This window comes from Mustela nivalis (genome assembly GCF_964662115.1).
Source record: "Mustela nivalis genome assembly, chromosome: X".
In the NCBI taxonomy this organism is placed as follows: Eukaryota; Metazoa; Chordata; class Mammalia; order Carnivora; family Mustelidae; genus Mustela; species Mustela nivalis.
Window position 1 is genome coordinate 36,697,836 of NC_139040.1, and position 17,350 is coordinate 36,715,185.

Below are 17,350 nucleotides of genomic sequence, written 5' to 3' on the forward strand. Positions count from 1 at the left end.
CGACTTTCTCCAGCAGCCTGGAACCTTCGTCTGCCACCACCTTCCCTCAGCCTCTGCCAATGGCCTCCAGGGACCACTTTCTGAAGCCTGCCACTAACACTTTTCCAAACACAACAAACGCATGTTTCGGGATACGTTTTCTCAGTTAATCCTCAAGTACTGAATGCCTCTTTTCTTCCCTGAGTATGTAATGTGATAACAATGGGTCCTTTCTCTAGCCTCCTGACATGTTCTGCCTCCCACCCTAAGGTCTCTCCTCCAGTCATCCTAGACCGGCCTCTCAGAAATATTAATCTCACCAGCTCACTTCATTGCTGAAATCACTTCACTGGCTTCTTTTCCTCTACAAGAAAAAATCCAAACTCTTGGGCTTGACTTCCATCCTCCCTGGTGCCCGAGCCAGGGAGGATGTCACTGGGCCATTGTCACAAGTGCCAAACTGTATGGTTCAAGTTAACGGTATTTCATTAGGGGGCATTTTCTCTTGTTTTACAGGACTCACTAATGAAAGCAAGGAAGGAAAGGGAAGGAAAAAGAAAAGGCTTAGGGAATGTGACACAGCTGCCTAGGGAGAAACACGTTAGGTCTTAGCCAAAGGTTGAGAGACTGAGTGGGAGCAGGGTCCTGAATTCAGTGGTGTCTGGTGTCCACAAGATGGCAGATATCCAGATCCCCAAAATAACTAGTTATGAGTCTTCCCAGGATGTTCATAGCTATTCCATCGAGGAAAAAATAATATTGAAGTGTTTCGGTAAATTCAGTTAGAGACAATGTGGTTTTGTAAGGAAACAGGGTCCTTTACTATGGGACTTGGGATATCCATCAATGCGCTGAAAGGGATATTGTGAACCTAGACTATGAATCTTTTCTCAACTTTATTGAAGCACAGAATTTTGTTTGCACAGGACATCTTGCGGACTAGGAGTGCTCTGCAGAGCGGACTTGGGAAATGCTGGTGTAGGCAATACAAAGGAATGCTTGACTACGCTCCCCACTGTCTCAGCCAGATGCCTCACATTGTTTCTGTAAATGCTGCTTGAGGGTAGTGACTAATTTGTTCATTTCAAAGGGTCATTGACCTTCAAAAAAAAAAAGACTTATTCCCAAAGGATTAGAACTAACAGAGTAATAGTAGAACTCGTTCTTAATTTATTTAGGGGAAAGAGGGGGATGGCAGGGAGTGACGTGTTACCACAAAACCTGTCATTAACAATTAGGTGTCATGTGGCCTAGTTGATTTCCTATTCCCATTTCAACTATGAGTCCACTTATTACACCATTGGGTAATTAGAAAAAAAATGTAAAAATCCATAGTAGAGTAGCATAGGAATGATAACAACTTATCAGAGCCACTGAAGAAGGGGCTTCTTATTGTTGGACTGCATAATCCCAAATTCAGATGAAGACTTGGGATTTGAGAGTTAGCCCCTGAAAATAGAAGAACTTGTTTTCCCTTTCCCCCAGTTGGACTGGATTTTAGCAGGCTTCTTTTGCCTTCACATTTTGTGGCTCAAGGTAAAATTAAGCCTGAGTCCTTGCTTTGGCTCTACTTAACAGGGAGGGTCCCTTTGGCAACTCTGGGCTTCATCAGCATCTGTTGAGAGAGGAGGCCATTTCCGCTTGCCTCGTGGTGATACACACAGGCAACTCCAGAAGGCTTATGTAATGAGACTGGAATGGTCCATGAGCTGAATAATGGAGCTGATAATAAAGCTGTTCAGTAAAGCAGAAGACATTTTGACAGGACAGAACATAGTGGTTCCTTCTAAAGATTGGATTATGGGAAGCTTTCCACAGCGCACAGAAAGCTAAAAATGAGCATGTGGAGCTCTGGAACCCAAGAACGGGGACTGAATTAGCAACAGAGTTCCCATGCTGCTGAGGTGAACCCCAAAGGCTCTTCCCTTTATCTTAAACTAACAGAGGCACCTCTTAGGGGTCAGAGAAGCTGATGGAACTCATGGACCCTCTTCTTGATAGAATGCACATACCCTCATACACAAAATTTTGTAACTCCCTTCAGAAGCCCTTTCAAGAGTCCTGCTTCTAGCTCTCTGGTTCTCTGGGACTTAAGTGAAGAATAAACTTGCTCCTGGTTGGATGCATATATGTCTTAAGGGAATTAAGAATAGACTCGCAACCTGTGAGCTTATATTACTATGTGAACTTTTGTTCTGCTGTTCCAGCGCTGGAGCCAGCAGGAGACAGAGAAGTCAAGACATAAGGCTTGCCTCCTTTATCCTTCTGGATCACTTAGCAAACAGTACCCTTGTTAGCAGGGGTTAGACTGTAAAGTACAGACAAACCACTGGAGCTGCTACAGGAAATCAGAGCATGTGGGATGAACAGCAAGGGCTAGATAAAATATGAGGAAGCAAAGTGTAGTCCGGGGGAGGTGGTGGGGTCTAGTGTGAGCCAGTGCACATTTGCTGAGGAGCACAGCGGGGCCAAGACCCAGGTGGTCTGAAGTAGAGCGCTCTTGAGCCAAGGGGATGGATCTTTGAGATGTGCTTCGTTCCCCGGGCTAGGTCCTTGCCACGGGGCTGCTGCCCATGTAGAGCTTGTCAACAGGCAGGTGACTGACACCTCAAGGCTAGAATTGCTATCTGAGAGGCGGCAAATCACACACCGAGGGACCTTTTTGGAGTTGGCCAAACCATTATGAGCTATAGTAAGCTCTGGACCCTGGACCACGGGAGCAGACTCAGGGATAATTGTCTTTTTGCCTTCCGTGGAATGCTCTTGGTAAACCGGAGATAATCTTCATCGATGGGCCATGTTGGGTATAGCTTCTTGTCTCCCTGGGCCATTTCAAAAAAATGTAATCTTGTGTATTTTGACTCCTGCCCTGTGAAGTAGAAGCGACTGAAATGCTTGCCCCTGATGAATATTTATACCTACTCACAAATGCAAGCAGGTTCTTTCAAAACTGAGGCCCAGAGAAGCAGACTGAGTGGAGCAAGTCAGTGGTACCAGCCAGCCAAGAAAGCATGTTCCCCCCCCCCATTCCCCCCGATCTGGTGCCCAGGCTGCCAGCAATGTTTGCTGCAGAGAGACGTCGTCTTCTCTGGCCCAGACCCTCTCCTCAAGCCATCCTTCCTGGCATCTGTCTGATAAGAGGGCATATCCAGGCAGGGTCAGCTACTGACTGCCAACAGCTGAAACATTAAGGGAAGTGGGATGAAAAACAGCCCACAGATGGGTTCCGGGTGAGGAGGAAAGCCGCGGATTATACCAGGGCGTGAGCTTTCAGCACTTTCTTCCACTCTGCTCTCCAGCTGGACCAGCAGATGACTGTTTCTTCTCACTCGGCACCTTCTTGCTTGGGACAGGGTGTTGTGTCTGTGTGTTGAGCTGCAAAGTGATCTGAATCTGCAGCAAGAATTTCCTGGCCTGAGCCCCCACGGGGTTGGGGGGTGGGTGTTGGGGTTTGGGCTGGGGAGAGTGAGTACGGAGGCCACTAATCTTGCAGAAGTTGTGGGTCTGAACCAGTCTTTTTGAAGATTCCGAGCAGGGAAATCCTCCCTGGCATCACCGCACCCCTCCTTTCGCTCGGCGGTCTGGCAGACCTGCCCGGTCTCCCAAGGTGGGTACCCTGTGGCATGGCCACAGAACACCAGACAAAACTAAGATTTGGGATTGAGCTCGCCACCCCACCGCACGCCAGCCCTGCCCCCTTGTGGGCTCTCCTTTCCTTTTTCGTTTACCTTTCCCTCTTTGCCTGCCTCCCTGTCACCTTGAGCAGCACCTTCATTTTGTCCAGGCCCCGCCCCACTCCCATACTTAGCCCTGGTGTCCGTGTTGTAGGCTGTTTAGTGGTTTCGTTTTGTTGCTAACAACTTTATTGAGATATAATTCACATACCATTTACGCTCTTAAAGTGTACGGTTTAGTTGGGTTTAGTGTCATCACAAGGTACCACTGTCACCACTGTCCAGTTCCAGAATATTTTCTTCATCCCCAAAAGAAACCTCATACCCACTGGCAGTCATCCCCCCCCCAACCCTCCCCATAGCTCCTGGCATCCACTGATCTACTTTCTGTCTCTCTGGATTTGCTTGTTCTGGCCTTTTCATATAAGCAGAAACAGACATTATGTGACTAGCTTTATTCCCCAGCCTAATGTTTTCGAGAGTGATCTATTCTAACTGAATAGTATTGCACTGTTGTGGATATACTGATCGTTTTATGTATTGATAGACACTTGTGTTGTTTTCACTTTTCAGCCGTTGTGAATATCGCTGCTGTGAAGATTTGCATACCTTATCTGAGTCCCAACTTTGACTCCTCTTGGGTACATGCCCAGCAGTGAAATTACTGTTTCAGGTGGTAACTCTGTATTGAACTTGGAGGAACTGCCAGACTGTTTTCCATTTTACACAACTTTATACTGTTATGCTCCCACCAGCAGTGGATGAGGCTTCTGATTTCTCCATGTCCTCGCCAACAATTGATGTTTTTTCTTTTTTAATGATAGCCATCCTTGGTGGGTGCGAAGTGGTAGCACACTGTGGGTGTGATGATGGGTGTGCTCTTCATCAGGGGACTCCTTTCCAGTCTTTAGTATTCTCTAGTGTGAACTCATTAAACCTCTGGAAAAGGTAAAGCCCTTTTTTGACTAATGCTTGAACCTGGGGCCGTGTCAGGCATTCTGGTGGAGCAAAGTGGAAGAGAGTTTAGGGACAGAGTGGGCTTGCCACCTTTGGGAGCTCTGCCTTAGCTGGAAGGGCCAGTCAGCCCAGAGCATGGGCATAAGAGGATTCTTGGTGAATGTGATGGCTCAGAGGTGACTTTCTAGTCACCACACAGAATCTGGCCATTTTCGAGAAGTTCTAAGGGGCAGTGGAAAACAACTGTATTAGCTTGGGCCTCTGGAACAAAAATACCAGAGATTGAGTAGCTTCAACATAAACATTTAGTTCTCACAGTTCTGGTGGCTGGAAAGTCTAAGATCAATTGGCCAGCATATGTGGTATCTGGTGAGACCCAAGTTCATGGCTTACAGGTAGCCACCTTCATGCTGAAAACAGAGATCACCTCCCTTCCTTCTGGTCTCTTCTGATAAGGGCACTAATCCCATTTGGGAGGGTTCTGCCATCTTGACCTAATTCCATCCCAAAGGTCCCACTTCCTTTTTTGTCTTCTCTTTCAAGTTTGTATTTAAATTCCAGTTAGTTAACACGCAGTGTATTATTAGCTTCACATATACAATTTACTGATTCAACACTTCCATACAGCACCTAGTGCTCATCACAAGTGTACTCCTTCCTCCTCATCACCTATTCCCCCCTTACCCCCATCCACCTCCCTTCTGGAAACCATCATCAGGCTCCCTGTAGTTAAGACTCTGTTTCTTGGTTTTCCTCTCTCACTCTTTTGTTTTGTTTCTGAAATTTCACATCGGAATGAAATCATATGATACTTGCCTCTGACTAACTGATATCACTTAACATTATATTCTCTAGCTCCATCCACATCGTTGCAAATGGGAAGATTTTGTTCATTTTGGTAGCTGAGTAGTATTCCACTGCATATACGTACCACTTCTTTATCCCTTCATCAGTTGATGGACATTGGGGTTCTTTCCATAGTTTGGTTATTATGGACATTGCTGCTATAAACATCAGGGTTCATGTATCCCTTTGAATCAGTATTTTTGTAACCTTTGGTAAATATCTAGTGGCGCAATTGCCAGATCATGGGGTAGCTCTATTTTTAACTTTGTGAGGAACCTCCATACCATTTTTCAGAGTGGCTACATCAGCTTGCATTACCAACAACAGTGTAGGAGGGTTCCATTTTCTCTGGATCTTCGCCAACATCTGTTGTTTTCCGTGTTGTTCAATCTATCCATTCTGACTGGTGTGAGGTGATTATCTCATTGTAGTTTTGATTGGTATTTCCCTGATGATGCGTGATATTGAGCATTTTTCATGTATCTGTTAGCCATCTGTAGGTCTTCTTTTTTTTTTAAAGATTTTATTTATTTAAGAGATCACACACATGAGCAGGGGAAGGAGAAGAGGAAGAGGAGGAAGCAGACTCCCCGCTGAGCAGGGAGCCCAACGTGGGGGCTCCTGAGCCTAAGGCAGACACTTAACCAACTGAGCCACCCAGGTGCCCCATCTTCTTTTTTTTTTTTAAGATTTTATTTTTTTTATTAGAGAGAGAGACAGAGAGGAGGAGAGTGCAAGGAGGGGGAGAGCAAGAGAGAGAATCTCAAGAAGATTCCATGCTGAGCACAGAGCCTAATGTGGGGTTCAGTCTCACGATTCTAAGATCATGACCTGAGTCAAAATCAAGAGTCAGATGCTTAACTGACTGAGCCACGCAGGCACCTTCTTCTTCAGAAAAGTGTCTATTCCTGTCCTCTGCAAAGGCCCCACCTCCTAATACCATCATACTGGAGATTAGGTTTTTAACATATGAATCTGTGGGGCAGGGAGGACATAGACATTCAGTCTAATGCAAACACCTTCTGTAAAGATTAGGCAGCCCCACATCTCTTCTCTTAGCAACCTACTTCCTGCCTTCCAGAAATTCTATCTTTTATAGCTAATAGTAATATAACAGTAGCAGCATTTACTAAGCATTAATGCCCAGTTCTATGGCTAGCACATTATCTTGTTGGTGCTTCACAACGTTTGAAGTAGATCTTATTATCAGTTCCATTTTCTAGATGAGGGAACTGAGACTCAGTAACATGAAATGATTTGCTCAGCTTATCTGTGGCAACTAATTAATAGTGGAGCTGGAATTTGGACCCAAATGGGAAACTGAAGTCAGGCCTCTCCTCCTAGTAAGACAGACCTTGGAGGCTGTATTCAGTCATCTCCTCCACATAAGCCCTAAGTTCTGGAAGGTTCCGTATCTCTTGCCTCATGCTCTACAGCTTCATTATGGATAAAGCACCAGAAGCCCACATAATGATTTCATAATCTAGAAAAACAGCGTGTTTCCAAAAGTTGTCTTCCCTTGGCACCTTGGTATGAATTAAGAAGATGAGTCCCAATCCTCCCTACCAAGACCTCAATGTGATGGGCCAGAGAAGAGTTGGGTTTCCACAGAGGACAGTTGAAGAAAGATCTGGAAATCTTAAGTCTCTGCCCCAGGAAAGCAGGTGCAGTTAAGCTGCCCCTTGGAGAGGCCCAGGGCAAAGAGAGGTAAGAGGGGTTGGAGCAATGAAAGGAAGAAATCTAAATAGTAGGCATCGCAGTTGTGGCTGATGGACCCATTTGAAGCAGTACCTTTGCTCTTAGCATTCCAGAGAACAACTCACCTGAACCCACATGGCCTCAGAGGCTGAACACCTGTTCCTATTTTGAAGGGGACTAGACACAGCCACTGTTTGGGATGCATTCATTCTGCAGGATTTATTTTGTCCTTGCTTTATGCAGCACCCAGCTGTCCCTCCGTCAGCTATGGCAGCACTTCTTGCAGGAGCTTAGTGGTTTCCCATGGCACCCTTAGTCATCTGCTTTCTTCCCATCTGGGCCAAGGCCAAAAGGCAACCCAAATTTATACACTTTAAAATAATTTGTTTTGGAACTGCTGTACTAGCTACCACTGTCCAGAGGTGTTGAATAGTGTTGGGAGGAGAGAACCATCTCATAGTGTTCAGACTGGTAACACAGAGTCCTAGCTAGGCTCTGTCCCACAAGTAGGAGTAGAGAACTGTGACCAGCTTGGTATGATTGATTTTCTATGGTTGGAAGGGGCTCAGAATATTCACCTAGTCTAGCCTTTGGCCTTCAAGTAGAATTATTATTTTCTAACAGAAACTCCCCAAACTGAATTTTGGAATGAGAAATATGGTTAAGGATTACTTTCTAGTGTCCAACCTAAATTGTTCATAATGCAGGTGACATTTTTTCCCATTTGACATAGTTTGGCAATTGGTTCTAATCTGGCCTCCCAGCCTCAATGTTTATGAGTTATCATAAAGTATGTTAGCAACTAACATCTTTTAATGCCAGCCCCTCCAATGAAAGCAGGATTCTCCTTGAAGTCGGGGTCAAGTCTTATTTACCTCTGCAGCTCCAACCCAGCAAGGTACCAATTATTTTCATGGTAATCTTGAGGACCTGTTTGTGCTGGGTATAGTCAAATCCCCCATAAGCAGATGTTAAATGAAGAAGGGGGGAGAAAAGGAAAATAGTCTCTTAACTATTGTTAACCCCAGAGCACTTACCGTACACGTAAGCACAAAGCAATCGCCATTTAATTAACTGTCCAGTTATCCATGGAAGCAAGAAATCCTTCTATGTTCTTCTGTGGTCCTTATTTCTATACCAACACCACTTACCATTTATGGGCATTTGTGGGCATTATTATGTACTGGATACTTTGGGGCTTTTTAAAATAAGTGATCTCTTATCTTCATAGTCTTGTAAGGTAGAGGACATTCTCATTTTGAAGACAAAGAAACCAAGGCACAAAGAGATCAAGTAACCTTCCCAAGGTCACAGATCAAAGACATGCCAAAGCTGGGTTTTGTGCCCAATGTTCGCAGACCTCAGAAACCAGGTTCGATTCTTTTTGTTTGCACTGATGTGAGATAGAGCAGAAAACACTGCCTACAAACAACACTCTCTTTCAGGACTTCTTTCCTTGCCCCTTCCTTTGGCCTGTTCCTTCTCATGTTTCTCAGATCTAGGGTCAAACCCTTTGAACTATATGGTTCTATGTTGTGTATCATCATAATTAAAGGGAAGACAAACTCTTACTTCAAGCCTTCTATCGTCATCTCTAAATTCCCTCTCCACCACACCTCCAACATGGTCTGCAGATGTGCTGGGACCACACCAGTAGAATGACAGAAAACCAGACTGGAAACATTAGCACCAGGCTCAGCCATCAAGTGTCAAGTAGGAACCCAAGTAACAGTAGTGATGGGCAAGAGAAGGGAGGGACTTGGAGTCCAGGAGATTGGCAACTGATCCCTTGAAGCTCTGGAGAGGTTTGCATTTCTCTCATAAACACTGGGAGCTGATTTGTCTCCTGACATACAAGCAGCCTTCCTGACTTGCCAAGAAGTGGCCTGCTAAGAAAATAGAAATTTGAGGGTAGAGAGAGTAGAGAAGTCAGCAGCCAGCATGAGGATTTTGGGTTCTGGAAGGTGGGAAGAAGGCCAGTGCCAGGAGGGGAGAGAATGGTGTACCAAAGGAAGTGGGATAGGACCACAGACTTCTTGGTAAAATTTGCCAGTTTCTCTGAAGAGCAAAAAAACAAAACAAAACAAACTTGTGGCAAAGTTATTCATACTGAGATGTTCTGGACCATGTGTAACCTCTCACAGAAATACTGGGATTATAAAAATCTGATTGCAAAAGGCAACCATTTATCCCAAAGGAATGGACTTCCAGTGATGGCATTTTAGGCACCAGTGAGTTCAAAGGAAGGGAGAGATACAGAGGATAGGGGAGCATTTTTCCAAGCCCCCATAGTTCTGCTACATGTGAGACCATCCCTAATGAGGAGGGGGAGCATTGAAGGAACAGTTTTTTTTTCCCAGCGCAACTGTAGTCACATGGCTTCGCCCTTGTCTGCTGACCCCATCATGTCCTCGTCCCACTCCTCCTCAGAGTACCATTGTCACGAGGGGCCCTGAGGTTAGCTTTTCTTGGACTGATTTTCTTCCGGTATTTGGCCAGGAACATCGAATGTGTTCCAGGAATAGTTGGTTAGAAGCCCAGCCACCTTGGAAAATCTAGGAAGGGAGAGTGGAGAGTACCAGGTGGCCTTCTTTGCTTTGATGGCACCCTGCATGCTGTGTTGGCCCATTCTAAAGATGCAAGAGGAGATTTGAGTCCCATTTTTATTCAGTAAAACTGCAGATTACAAGTCACTTCTCCAATTTAATTACTTATTTCTTATTTATTTTCAGGAGTGTGCATTCTTTACTTTGTGTTCTAAATTAGGAATGGAAGGTCCTTGCTGTTCGACTTTACTGTACAGCTAGCATTTGTGTCCCTGCCCATTTAATTAATTTATTATTATGGTGATTTGGGGGTTTTATGGTTTTTATCCACTAAGTTTGGGGGTGCCTTTTTTCATGTATGTGTATGTTTAATTCTACTATAATTAACATACAGTGCTATATTAGTTTCAGGTGTACAATATAATGATTCAACAATTCCATACATCCCATTTTTAGATAGAAAAACTGGGGCCCAAAGGGGTAAAGTGACTTGGCAAGGTTAGAGAAAGTGGTTACCCACCCTGGGGTTTTTGACTCCATGATCCTACCTCCAAGTTTAAGAAAACAATCTTTTCTTTAGTAAAAATTGTATATGTCTAAGGTATAAAACATACTGATTTGATATACATATTTATATATATTGAGATGATTATTAAAGTCAAGCTAATTAGCATCATCTCCTCATGTAGTTACCATTTACTTTGTGGGGAGAACACCTGAAATCTCTCTTAGCAAATGTCCGGGATACAATCTAGTATTATTAATTATACTCATCATGCTATACATTAGATCTCTAGACGTATTCATCTTATGTAACTGCAACTTTATACACTTTGACCAACATCTCCCCCATTTCCCCCACCCCCAGTGTAACCACTGTTCTATGCTTTGCTTCTATTTTTTTTAATATAATCTTTTTTATTTTTCATTAACATATAATGAATTACTAGCCTCAGGGGTACAGGTCTGTGAATCGCCAGGTTTACACACTTCACAGCACTCACCAAAGCACATACCCTCCCCAATGTCCATAACCCCACCCCCCTTCTCCCAACCCCCCTCCCCCCAGCAACCCTCAGTTTGTTTTGTGAGATTAAGAGTCACCTATGGTTTGTCTCCCTCCCAATCCCATCCTGTTTCATTGATTCTTCTTCTACCCACTTAACCCCCCATGTTGCATCTCCACTTCCTCATATCAGGGAGATCATATGATAGTTGTCTTTCTCTGATTGACTTATTTTGCTAAGCATAATACCCTCTAGTTCCAACCATGTCGTTGCAAATGACAAGATTTCATTTCTTTTAGTGGCTGCATAGTATTCCGTTGTATATATATACCCCATCTTCTTTATCCGTTCATCTGTTGATGGACATCTAGGTCCTTTCCATAGTTTGGCTATTGTGGACATTGCTGCTATAAACATTCGGGTGTACGTGCCGCTTCAGATCACTACACTTGTATCTTTAGGGTAAGTACCCAGTAGTGTGATTGCTGGGTTGTAGGGTAGCTTTTCAACTATTTTCAACATTTTGAGGAACCTCCATGCTGTTTTCCAGAGTGGTTGCACCAGCCTGCATTCCCACCAACAGTGTAGGAGGGATCCCCTTTCTTCGCATCCTCGCCAGCATCTGTCATTTCCTGACTTGTTGATTTTAGCCATTCTGACTGGTGTGAGGTGGTATCTCATTGTGGTTTTGATTTGTAGTTCCCTGATACCGAGTGATGTGGGGCACTTTTTCATGTGTCTATTGGCCATCTGGATGTCTTCTTTGCAGAAACTTCTGTTCATGTCCTCTGCCCATTTCTTGATTGGATTATTTGTTCTTTGGGTGTTGAGTTTGATAAGTTCTTTATAGATTTTGGATACTAGCCCTTTATCTGATATGTTGTTTGCAAATATCTTCTCCCATTCTGTCAGTTGTCTTTTGGTTTTATTAAAGATCAAAAGCTTTTGCACAGCAAAGGAAACAGTCTACTCTCTGCTTCTATATATTCAACGTGTTTTTAGATTTCACAAAAAATGTGACCATACAATTTTTTTCCTTTCTGTATCTGCCTTATTTCACTTAGCATAATGTCCTCCAGGTTCAGTCATGTTGTTGTAAGTGGTGAGATGTCTTTTTAAAGGTTGAATAATATTCTCTTGAATGTATGTACCGCTTTTTCTTTATCTACTGATTGACTGACACTTAGGCTGTTTCTTTACTTTGGCTATTGTGAATAATGCTGCAATGATCATGGGATGTAGTAAACATGGAAACACAGATATCTCTTCCAGGTATGGATTTCATTTCCTTTCCATCTGCCAGTGTTTAACACCCACTCTATAAAAAGAGCACAAACTTCAAGACAGGAAAACTATTTCTAAGTTGGCTTTCCTGTTAATATCTGGGTGACATGGGCCAAATCTTTTGGGATATCAATAGCCTCATTTCTGTAATTCTCTCACCACTCTATTAGGGTTATTAAAAGTATGAAATAAGAGTAAATGGAAAGATATTAAGATAAATGTATTGTGTAAAACTAGCAATAAGTATGCTCATAATTGGTTTCTTTTTCTTTGATTCTGTTTTGTGTTTCTCTCTTTTGCTTTCTCCCCATCTCTTGTTGGGTAGATTAAAAGACTCTATGCCAGGCTACTCTGAAGACTGTTGCAAGAAAGACTCTCAAGGTCATGATTCCACTGGAAAACCTCACCCTGCAGTTGCTTCCCCATCAATCCCTTGGTAGAAGGCCCATTTCAAAAATCAATCCACATTCTTCTGTAGCAAAATAATTCCAACCTTATTTTTTTCTTTTGGCATTCCAAAGATCTGTCAACTCCTGTAAGAGTCATGGTTGATATTCTTTTGTAGGTCATCCCAGTTTTCCTTCACCACAAAATATTGAGATTTGGTATAATTAGAGCCCAGAGGGGTGAATGGGCCTGCCTCTGTCTTTTTTCCAGTGAATTTTACTCCTGTGTACCAGCTGCAGCTGTCTGGTTGTGTGTACCTGTGGGCCGGAGCAGGCACTTAGGGTCAACTGGTATGAGTTAAGCATGCTCTAGAAGCTAAGACTTCTTTTTTTCTTTTGTTTAGGATTTATTTATTTGAGAGAGAACATGCAAGTGAGGGGAGTGGCAGAGGGAGAGAGAGAGAGAGAGAGAGAATCTCAAGCAGACTTCCTGCTGAGTGTGGGGCTAGATCTCACCACCCTGAGATCATAACCTGAGCTGAAATCAAGAGTCAGACTCTTAACCGATGGAACCACCCAGGTGCCCCTAAGTCTTCTTTTTAAGGAACTACTTTTGTATTCTGTGAGGAGTCATTAATAATTAGTTAACACACAAGGAATGAGTTACTCAGAACTCATAGGTCAAGTTACATAGCAAAGTATAGAATTGAGTTAGTTACGCAAATTGTTGGAGCCAGAGTAAATGTGATATCAGTTTCCTGGGTATTGTAGACCAAAACATTCTAGGGGGACAACTCAGCCTTCATGTTCCATTGGTTTTGGTTTTTATTTTTTATTATTTTTTTAAGATTTTATTTATTTATTTGACAGAGAGAAATCACAAGTAGGTCGAGAGGTAGGCAGAGAGAGGAAGGGAAGCAGGCCTCCCGCTGAGCAGAGAGCCCGATGTGGAACTCGATTCCAGGACCCTGAGATCATGACCTGAGCCGAAGGCAGCGGCTTAACCCACTGAACCACCCAGGTGCCCCAGTTTTGGTTTTTAAATTAAACGGCCCCTCCCTTGTTACAGGTTTGATATGATTAACACCCTCCTTGGTAGTAGGAAGTATGGAAGATTCTAGAATCAGTCAGATATCAGTTCATATGTTGGTGTTACCGAAGCTCGCTAATTGTGAGACCTGGGGCAAGACAGTTAGTTTCTTAAGCTTTAGTTTCCCCATCAGCAAAATGGGCATAATCATGTCCATTTCAGAATGGTACTAGTAAAAGCCAATGTAATCACGTATGGAAAAGCATTCACCATTGTACCCTGTATATTAATTAGGGCTCAGTAAATCTGAGCTATTATTATTATTATTACTGCTATTACCATTAGCCTTTATAATTTTCACCTATATCCTAACAATAATTTCATTCTGTTTTTTCAAAAAATGAAAGATTTATATGATCTCAAGAGAAACCAGAGCATCATTCTGTTGTTTTAAATGGTTGTATTGAGTTATTACTAACCCATAAGATGGACTCATTTGCATTATACTTTCGACTGATGGGAAAGAAAGGATGGTCTAACTGTCTAAGCCTTCCCCTAATGAAACACACAACTCCCTTGATTTCTCTTTTTGTGCTATTCTACAGAGGGCACTTTCCAAGCCCCATTTACATCTATTGTTAGTTTGTACATCAGCTATGAGCTTAATCTGGGGACTTGTTCATTGCTGGGTGTGTGTGTGTGCAAACGTGAGTGTGTAAAAAGACATCTTGAGACCATTGATTAGAATCAACTCATCAAATGCATTGGTGCATTAATATTTTGCTCCATGACAACCCTGATTTAGACACCACAGAGAACAGGAACTCTATAAGGCAGCAACCCAGTCCTTAAAAAGCAGGACACACACATGTGTACCTAGGTTGACAGAAAAAGATGGAATTTGGAGTCATCACCTACTACATCTGGGACTTCAGAAAAGTCAACCTCTGAGTCTTGTTATCCTCAAGTGAAAAATGGAGTTAAGGATATGATTTACTTGGTTGATAGGGTTGTTATGAGGCTCCCTTATAAAAATGTATGTGAAATCTCTTCATAAATTGTTGGCTAGGTGACTCTAAGTCACAAATGGGAGTTAGAGTAACACTCGAGTGCTTGATTGTGTATTTCAGAAATCACATGTTTGGAGAGGGCCAGGTCGTGTGCTGGAGCTGTTAGAGAGTATGTCATAGAGGAAAAGGGACTTTTCCTGAGCCTTCAAAATCAGACAGGACTTCAGCAGGTGGAAAAGAGTGGAAGGAGAGGGTGAGCTTAGTGATGGAATTAAAAATAAGCAAAGACTATGTATGTCAACTATATTTCATTTAAAAAAAAAAAGCAAGGACTCCAGAGGCCAGAATAAGCATACAAGCACATGCCAAGCGATATGAAACATGACAGGGGGTAAAGTTACAAAGGCTGTTATAATAGATGTTTCCTCTTCTGAAAGGACTCCGTCCTTGCAGGCAAGTTAACATGTCATTTACCTGGTCTCTTAGCTCTGTGAATGCAGGGTCCTTGTCCTTCTCTGATTTCTCTCTCATGTCTATCACAGTACCTGGAACACAACATGTGCTCAATAAATGCTCAGCAAATGAAAGAATAGATGGATGGTCATGCCCATTGCCATTTAGCCACTGAATCAGGAATTATCTTTTAACTCCCTCTGTGTGATACAGCCCCATCTGCTGTTGGGATTTATGAAATTCTTTGCAGTGAAGCCAATACTTGGTATGGTTTTTCTCCACCCTGTCCCAGAAGATTCCCTACCACCAACGAACAATAAGGTGACCAGCAAGTCGTGTGAGTACAACGGGACCACTTACCAACATGGTGAGCTGTTCGTGGCTGAAGGGCTCTTTCAGAACCGGCAACCCAATCAGTGTACCCAGTGCAGCTGTTCGGTAAGACTTGGTGTCTTAATGTCCCTGCTAGCCCTACCCCAACACCAGAGCTTCTCCTGTACTTACACCTGTACTTGGAGGCTACACTATAAGGTGTTTGGAAGGAAGAGGAATTGCATTTTTTTTAAAAGATTAACTGATTTATTTGAGAGAGAGAGAGAAAGAGAGCAAGTAGGGGCAGAGGCAGAGGGAGAAGGACAGAATTTCAAGCCGACTCCCCGGTGAGCATGGAGCCCAACTCAGGGCTTGATCTCACAAACTGTGAGATCATGACCTGAGCCGAAAGCAAGAGTTGGACGCTCAACTGACTCAGCCACCCAGGACACCCCAAGGTGAATTGCATTTAAATCCTAATCCTGTCAGTCCAGACTCCCTGATTTTCAAGAGCCCTGAACAATCCTGACCTATGTGAAAGAAATCAGACATAGTCATATCCTGGTCTTTACTAAAACATTAGGACTGTTTAAATGCACAAACATGAGCTGATGGTCTTGCTCTGTCCTCCTTTTAACAAGGGTGACCCCAGCAAAGCCTTCATCAGAAGAACTCAACTGTTTGAAGCCTTGGGAATGCTAGGGGCAGAAAAGTCATTGGTGCCATCCAAGGCCACTCAGTCCAGTTCACAAAAAAATGGAGCTATCTCTTGGTTCCCATCTGATGTATTCTCCCAATCAGTTTGCCCCTGATGCCCTGCAGTGAGAACTCTCTCAGCAAAACATTATTATTCCTCTGACCTAATCTGTCAGAAGAACCTTATATACCTTAGGAATAGAGTATATTGATTATATCTTCATGGAATTGTGCAGTCCAGAAAATGTAAGAGGTGGAACCAGAATATGGAAGAAAATGGCTGTTTCAACTGAAGTGTGAGGAAATGAAGTTCAATGTAGGAACTTTTTGGCTTGTAAAGGCATTAAACACTGGATTTCATGCAGAGGGAAGTTCTAGAATCTCTTCCCTTGGTGACTTTTAGTAAAAATATGGTATCTCGGTAGTTTGGGAGAATTTGGTTGTGGCCTTCCCTTACTAATGACTTTTCAGGGACCTTTCTAGCCCCAGATAATATCTTTCTAAGAAGAAGGTTTAGGGGCACCTGGGTGGCTTTGATGGTTAAGCATCTGCATTTGGCTCAGGTCCTGATCTCAGGGTCCTGGCATCGAGCCCCATGGCGTTGGGATCCCTGCTCAGCAGGAAGCCTGCTTCTTCCTCTCCTTCTGCCCTTCTGCCTGTTCGTGCTCTGTCTCTCTCTCTCTCTCTCTCTCAAATAAATGAACAAGATATTAAAAAAACAAGGTTTAAGGAATGATGTTTGGAACATAGAACTTTAGGGAGTGGAAACTATGTAAAGACAGACATAGCAGGTAGATTTGCTCTTCTCCTTTGCCTTATGCTGAATGGAACTGTCCATTCAGATCATCTTGTATAGTTTTGTATTACCCCAGAGAGCTCATCTCCCTGGTTTGGAGCATTATAAAAGGTGGCTCTCATGCAGATCTGCATTTCCTGAGATCCCAATATCCAGTTGGGGTGTGTTGGGGACTAGGGGATACAATGAACAGAAAAGAGAGGAAAAAGACCTTTTGGGGGGGTTGGCGGGCCAATGGTGGCCCTTACATGGACTGCTTTGTACCATCTTAGATGAGGAGGCCCAACAAGGAGGGCCAGCTCTTCAGTAACATGGTCTCTGGCATGAAGAAATAGTAAACAGAAGAAAATAAAGCATAATAACATTTAGGAAGTGTCTAGAACTAACCCAGGGAGAACACTGGGAAGGAGTGCCATGTTTCAAGTCCCTACTCATCCCAGGTCCCGAGCTAAGAAGCCTTTACGCTTATTCGCATGTCCCCCTGACCTTTGATTCTGTTTCTCCTTGGCAGGAGGGGAATGTGTACTGTGGTCTCAAGACTTGCCCCAAGTTAACCTGTGCATTCCCAGTCTCCGTTCCTGATTCCTGTTGCCGGCTATGCAGAGGTATGTGTCCCAGATCCCACGACAGAGGGATGTTGCCATATTGGATAGTAGGACTTAAAGGAGAAGGAAAT

The 17,350-nt window shown here is 43.4% G+C and overlaps 1 protein-coding gene across 9 annotated transcripts in view; it reads left to right on the forward strand.

The window, feature by feature from the left end:
• The window catches only part of CHRDL1 (chordin like 1), a 119,978-nt gene that overhangs the window by 58,614 nt on the left and 44,014 nt on the right, over nt 1-17,350 (forward strand). For 5 of the 9 annotated variants that reach the window (XM_082716445.1, XM_082716443.1, XM_082716450.1 and 2 more), the window contains exons 5-6: nt 15,166-15,308; nt 17,186-17,279. In XM_082716445.1, coding sequence (XP_082572571.1) covers nt 15,166-15,308; nt 17,186-17,279 — 237 coding nt within the window. Of the gene's footprint in view, nt 1-15,162; nt 15,309-17,185; nt 17,280-17,350 lie in introns of all 9 variants that reach the window. The other 4 variants (XM_082716449.1, XM_082716446.1, XM_082716442.1 and 1 more) reach the window with 1 other exon arrangement.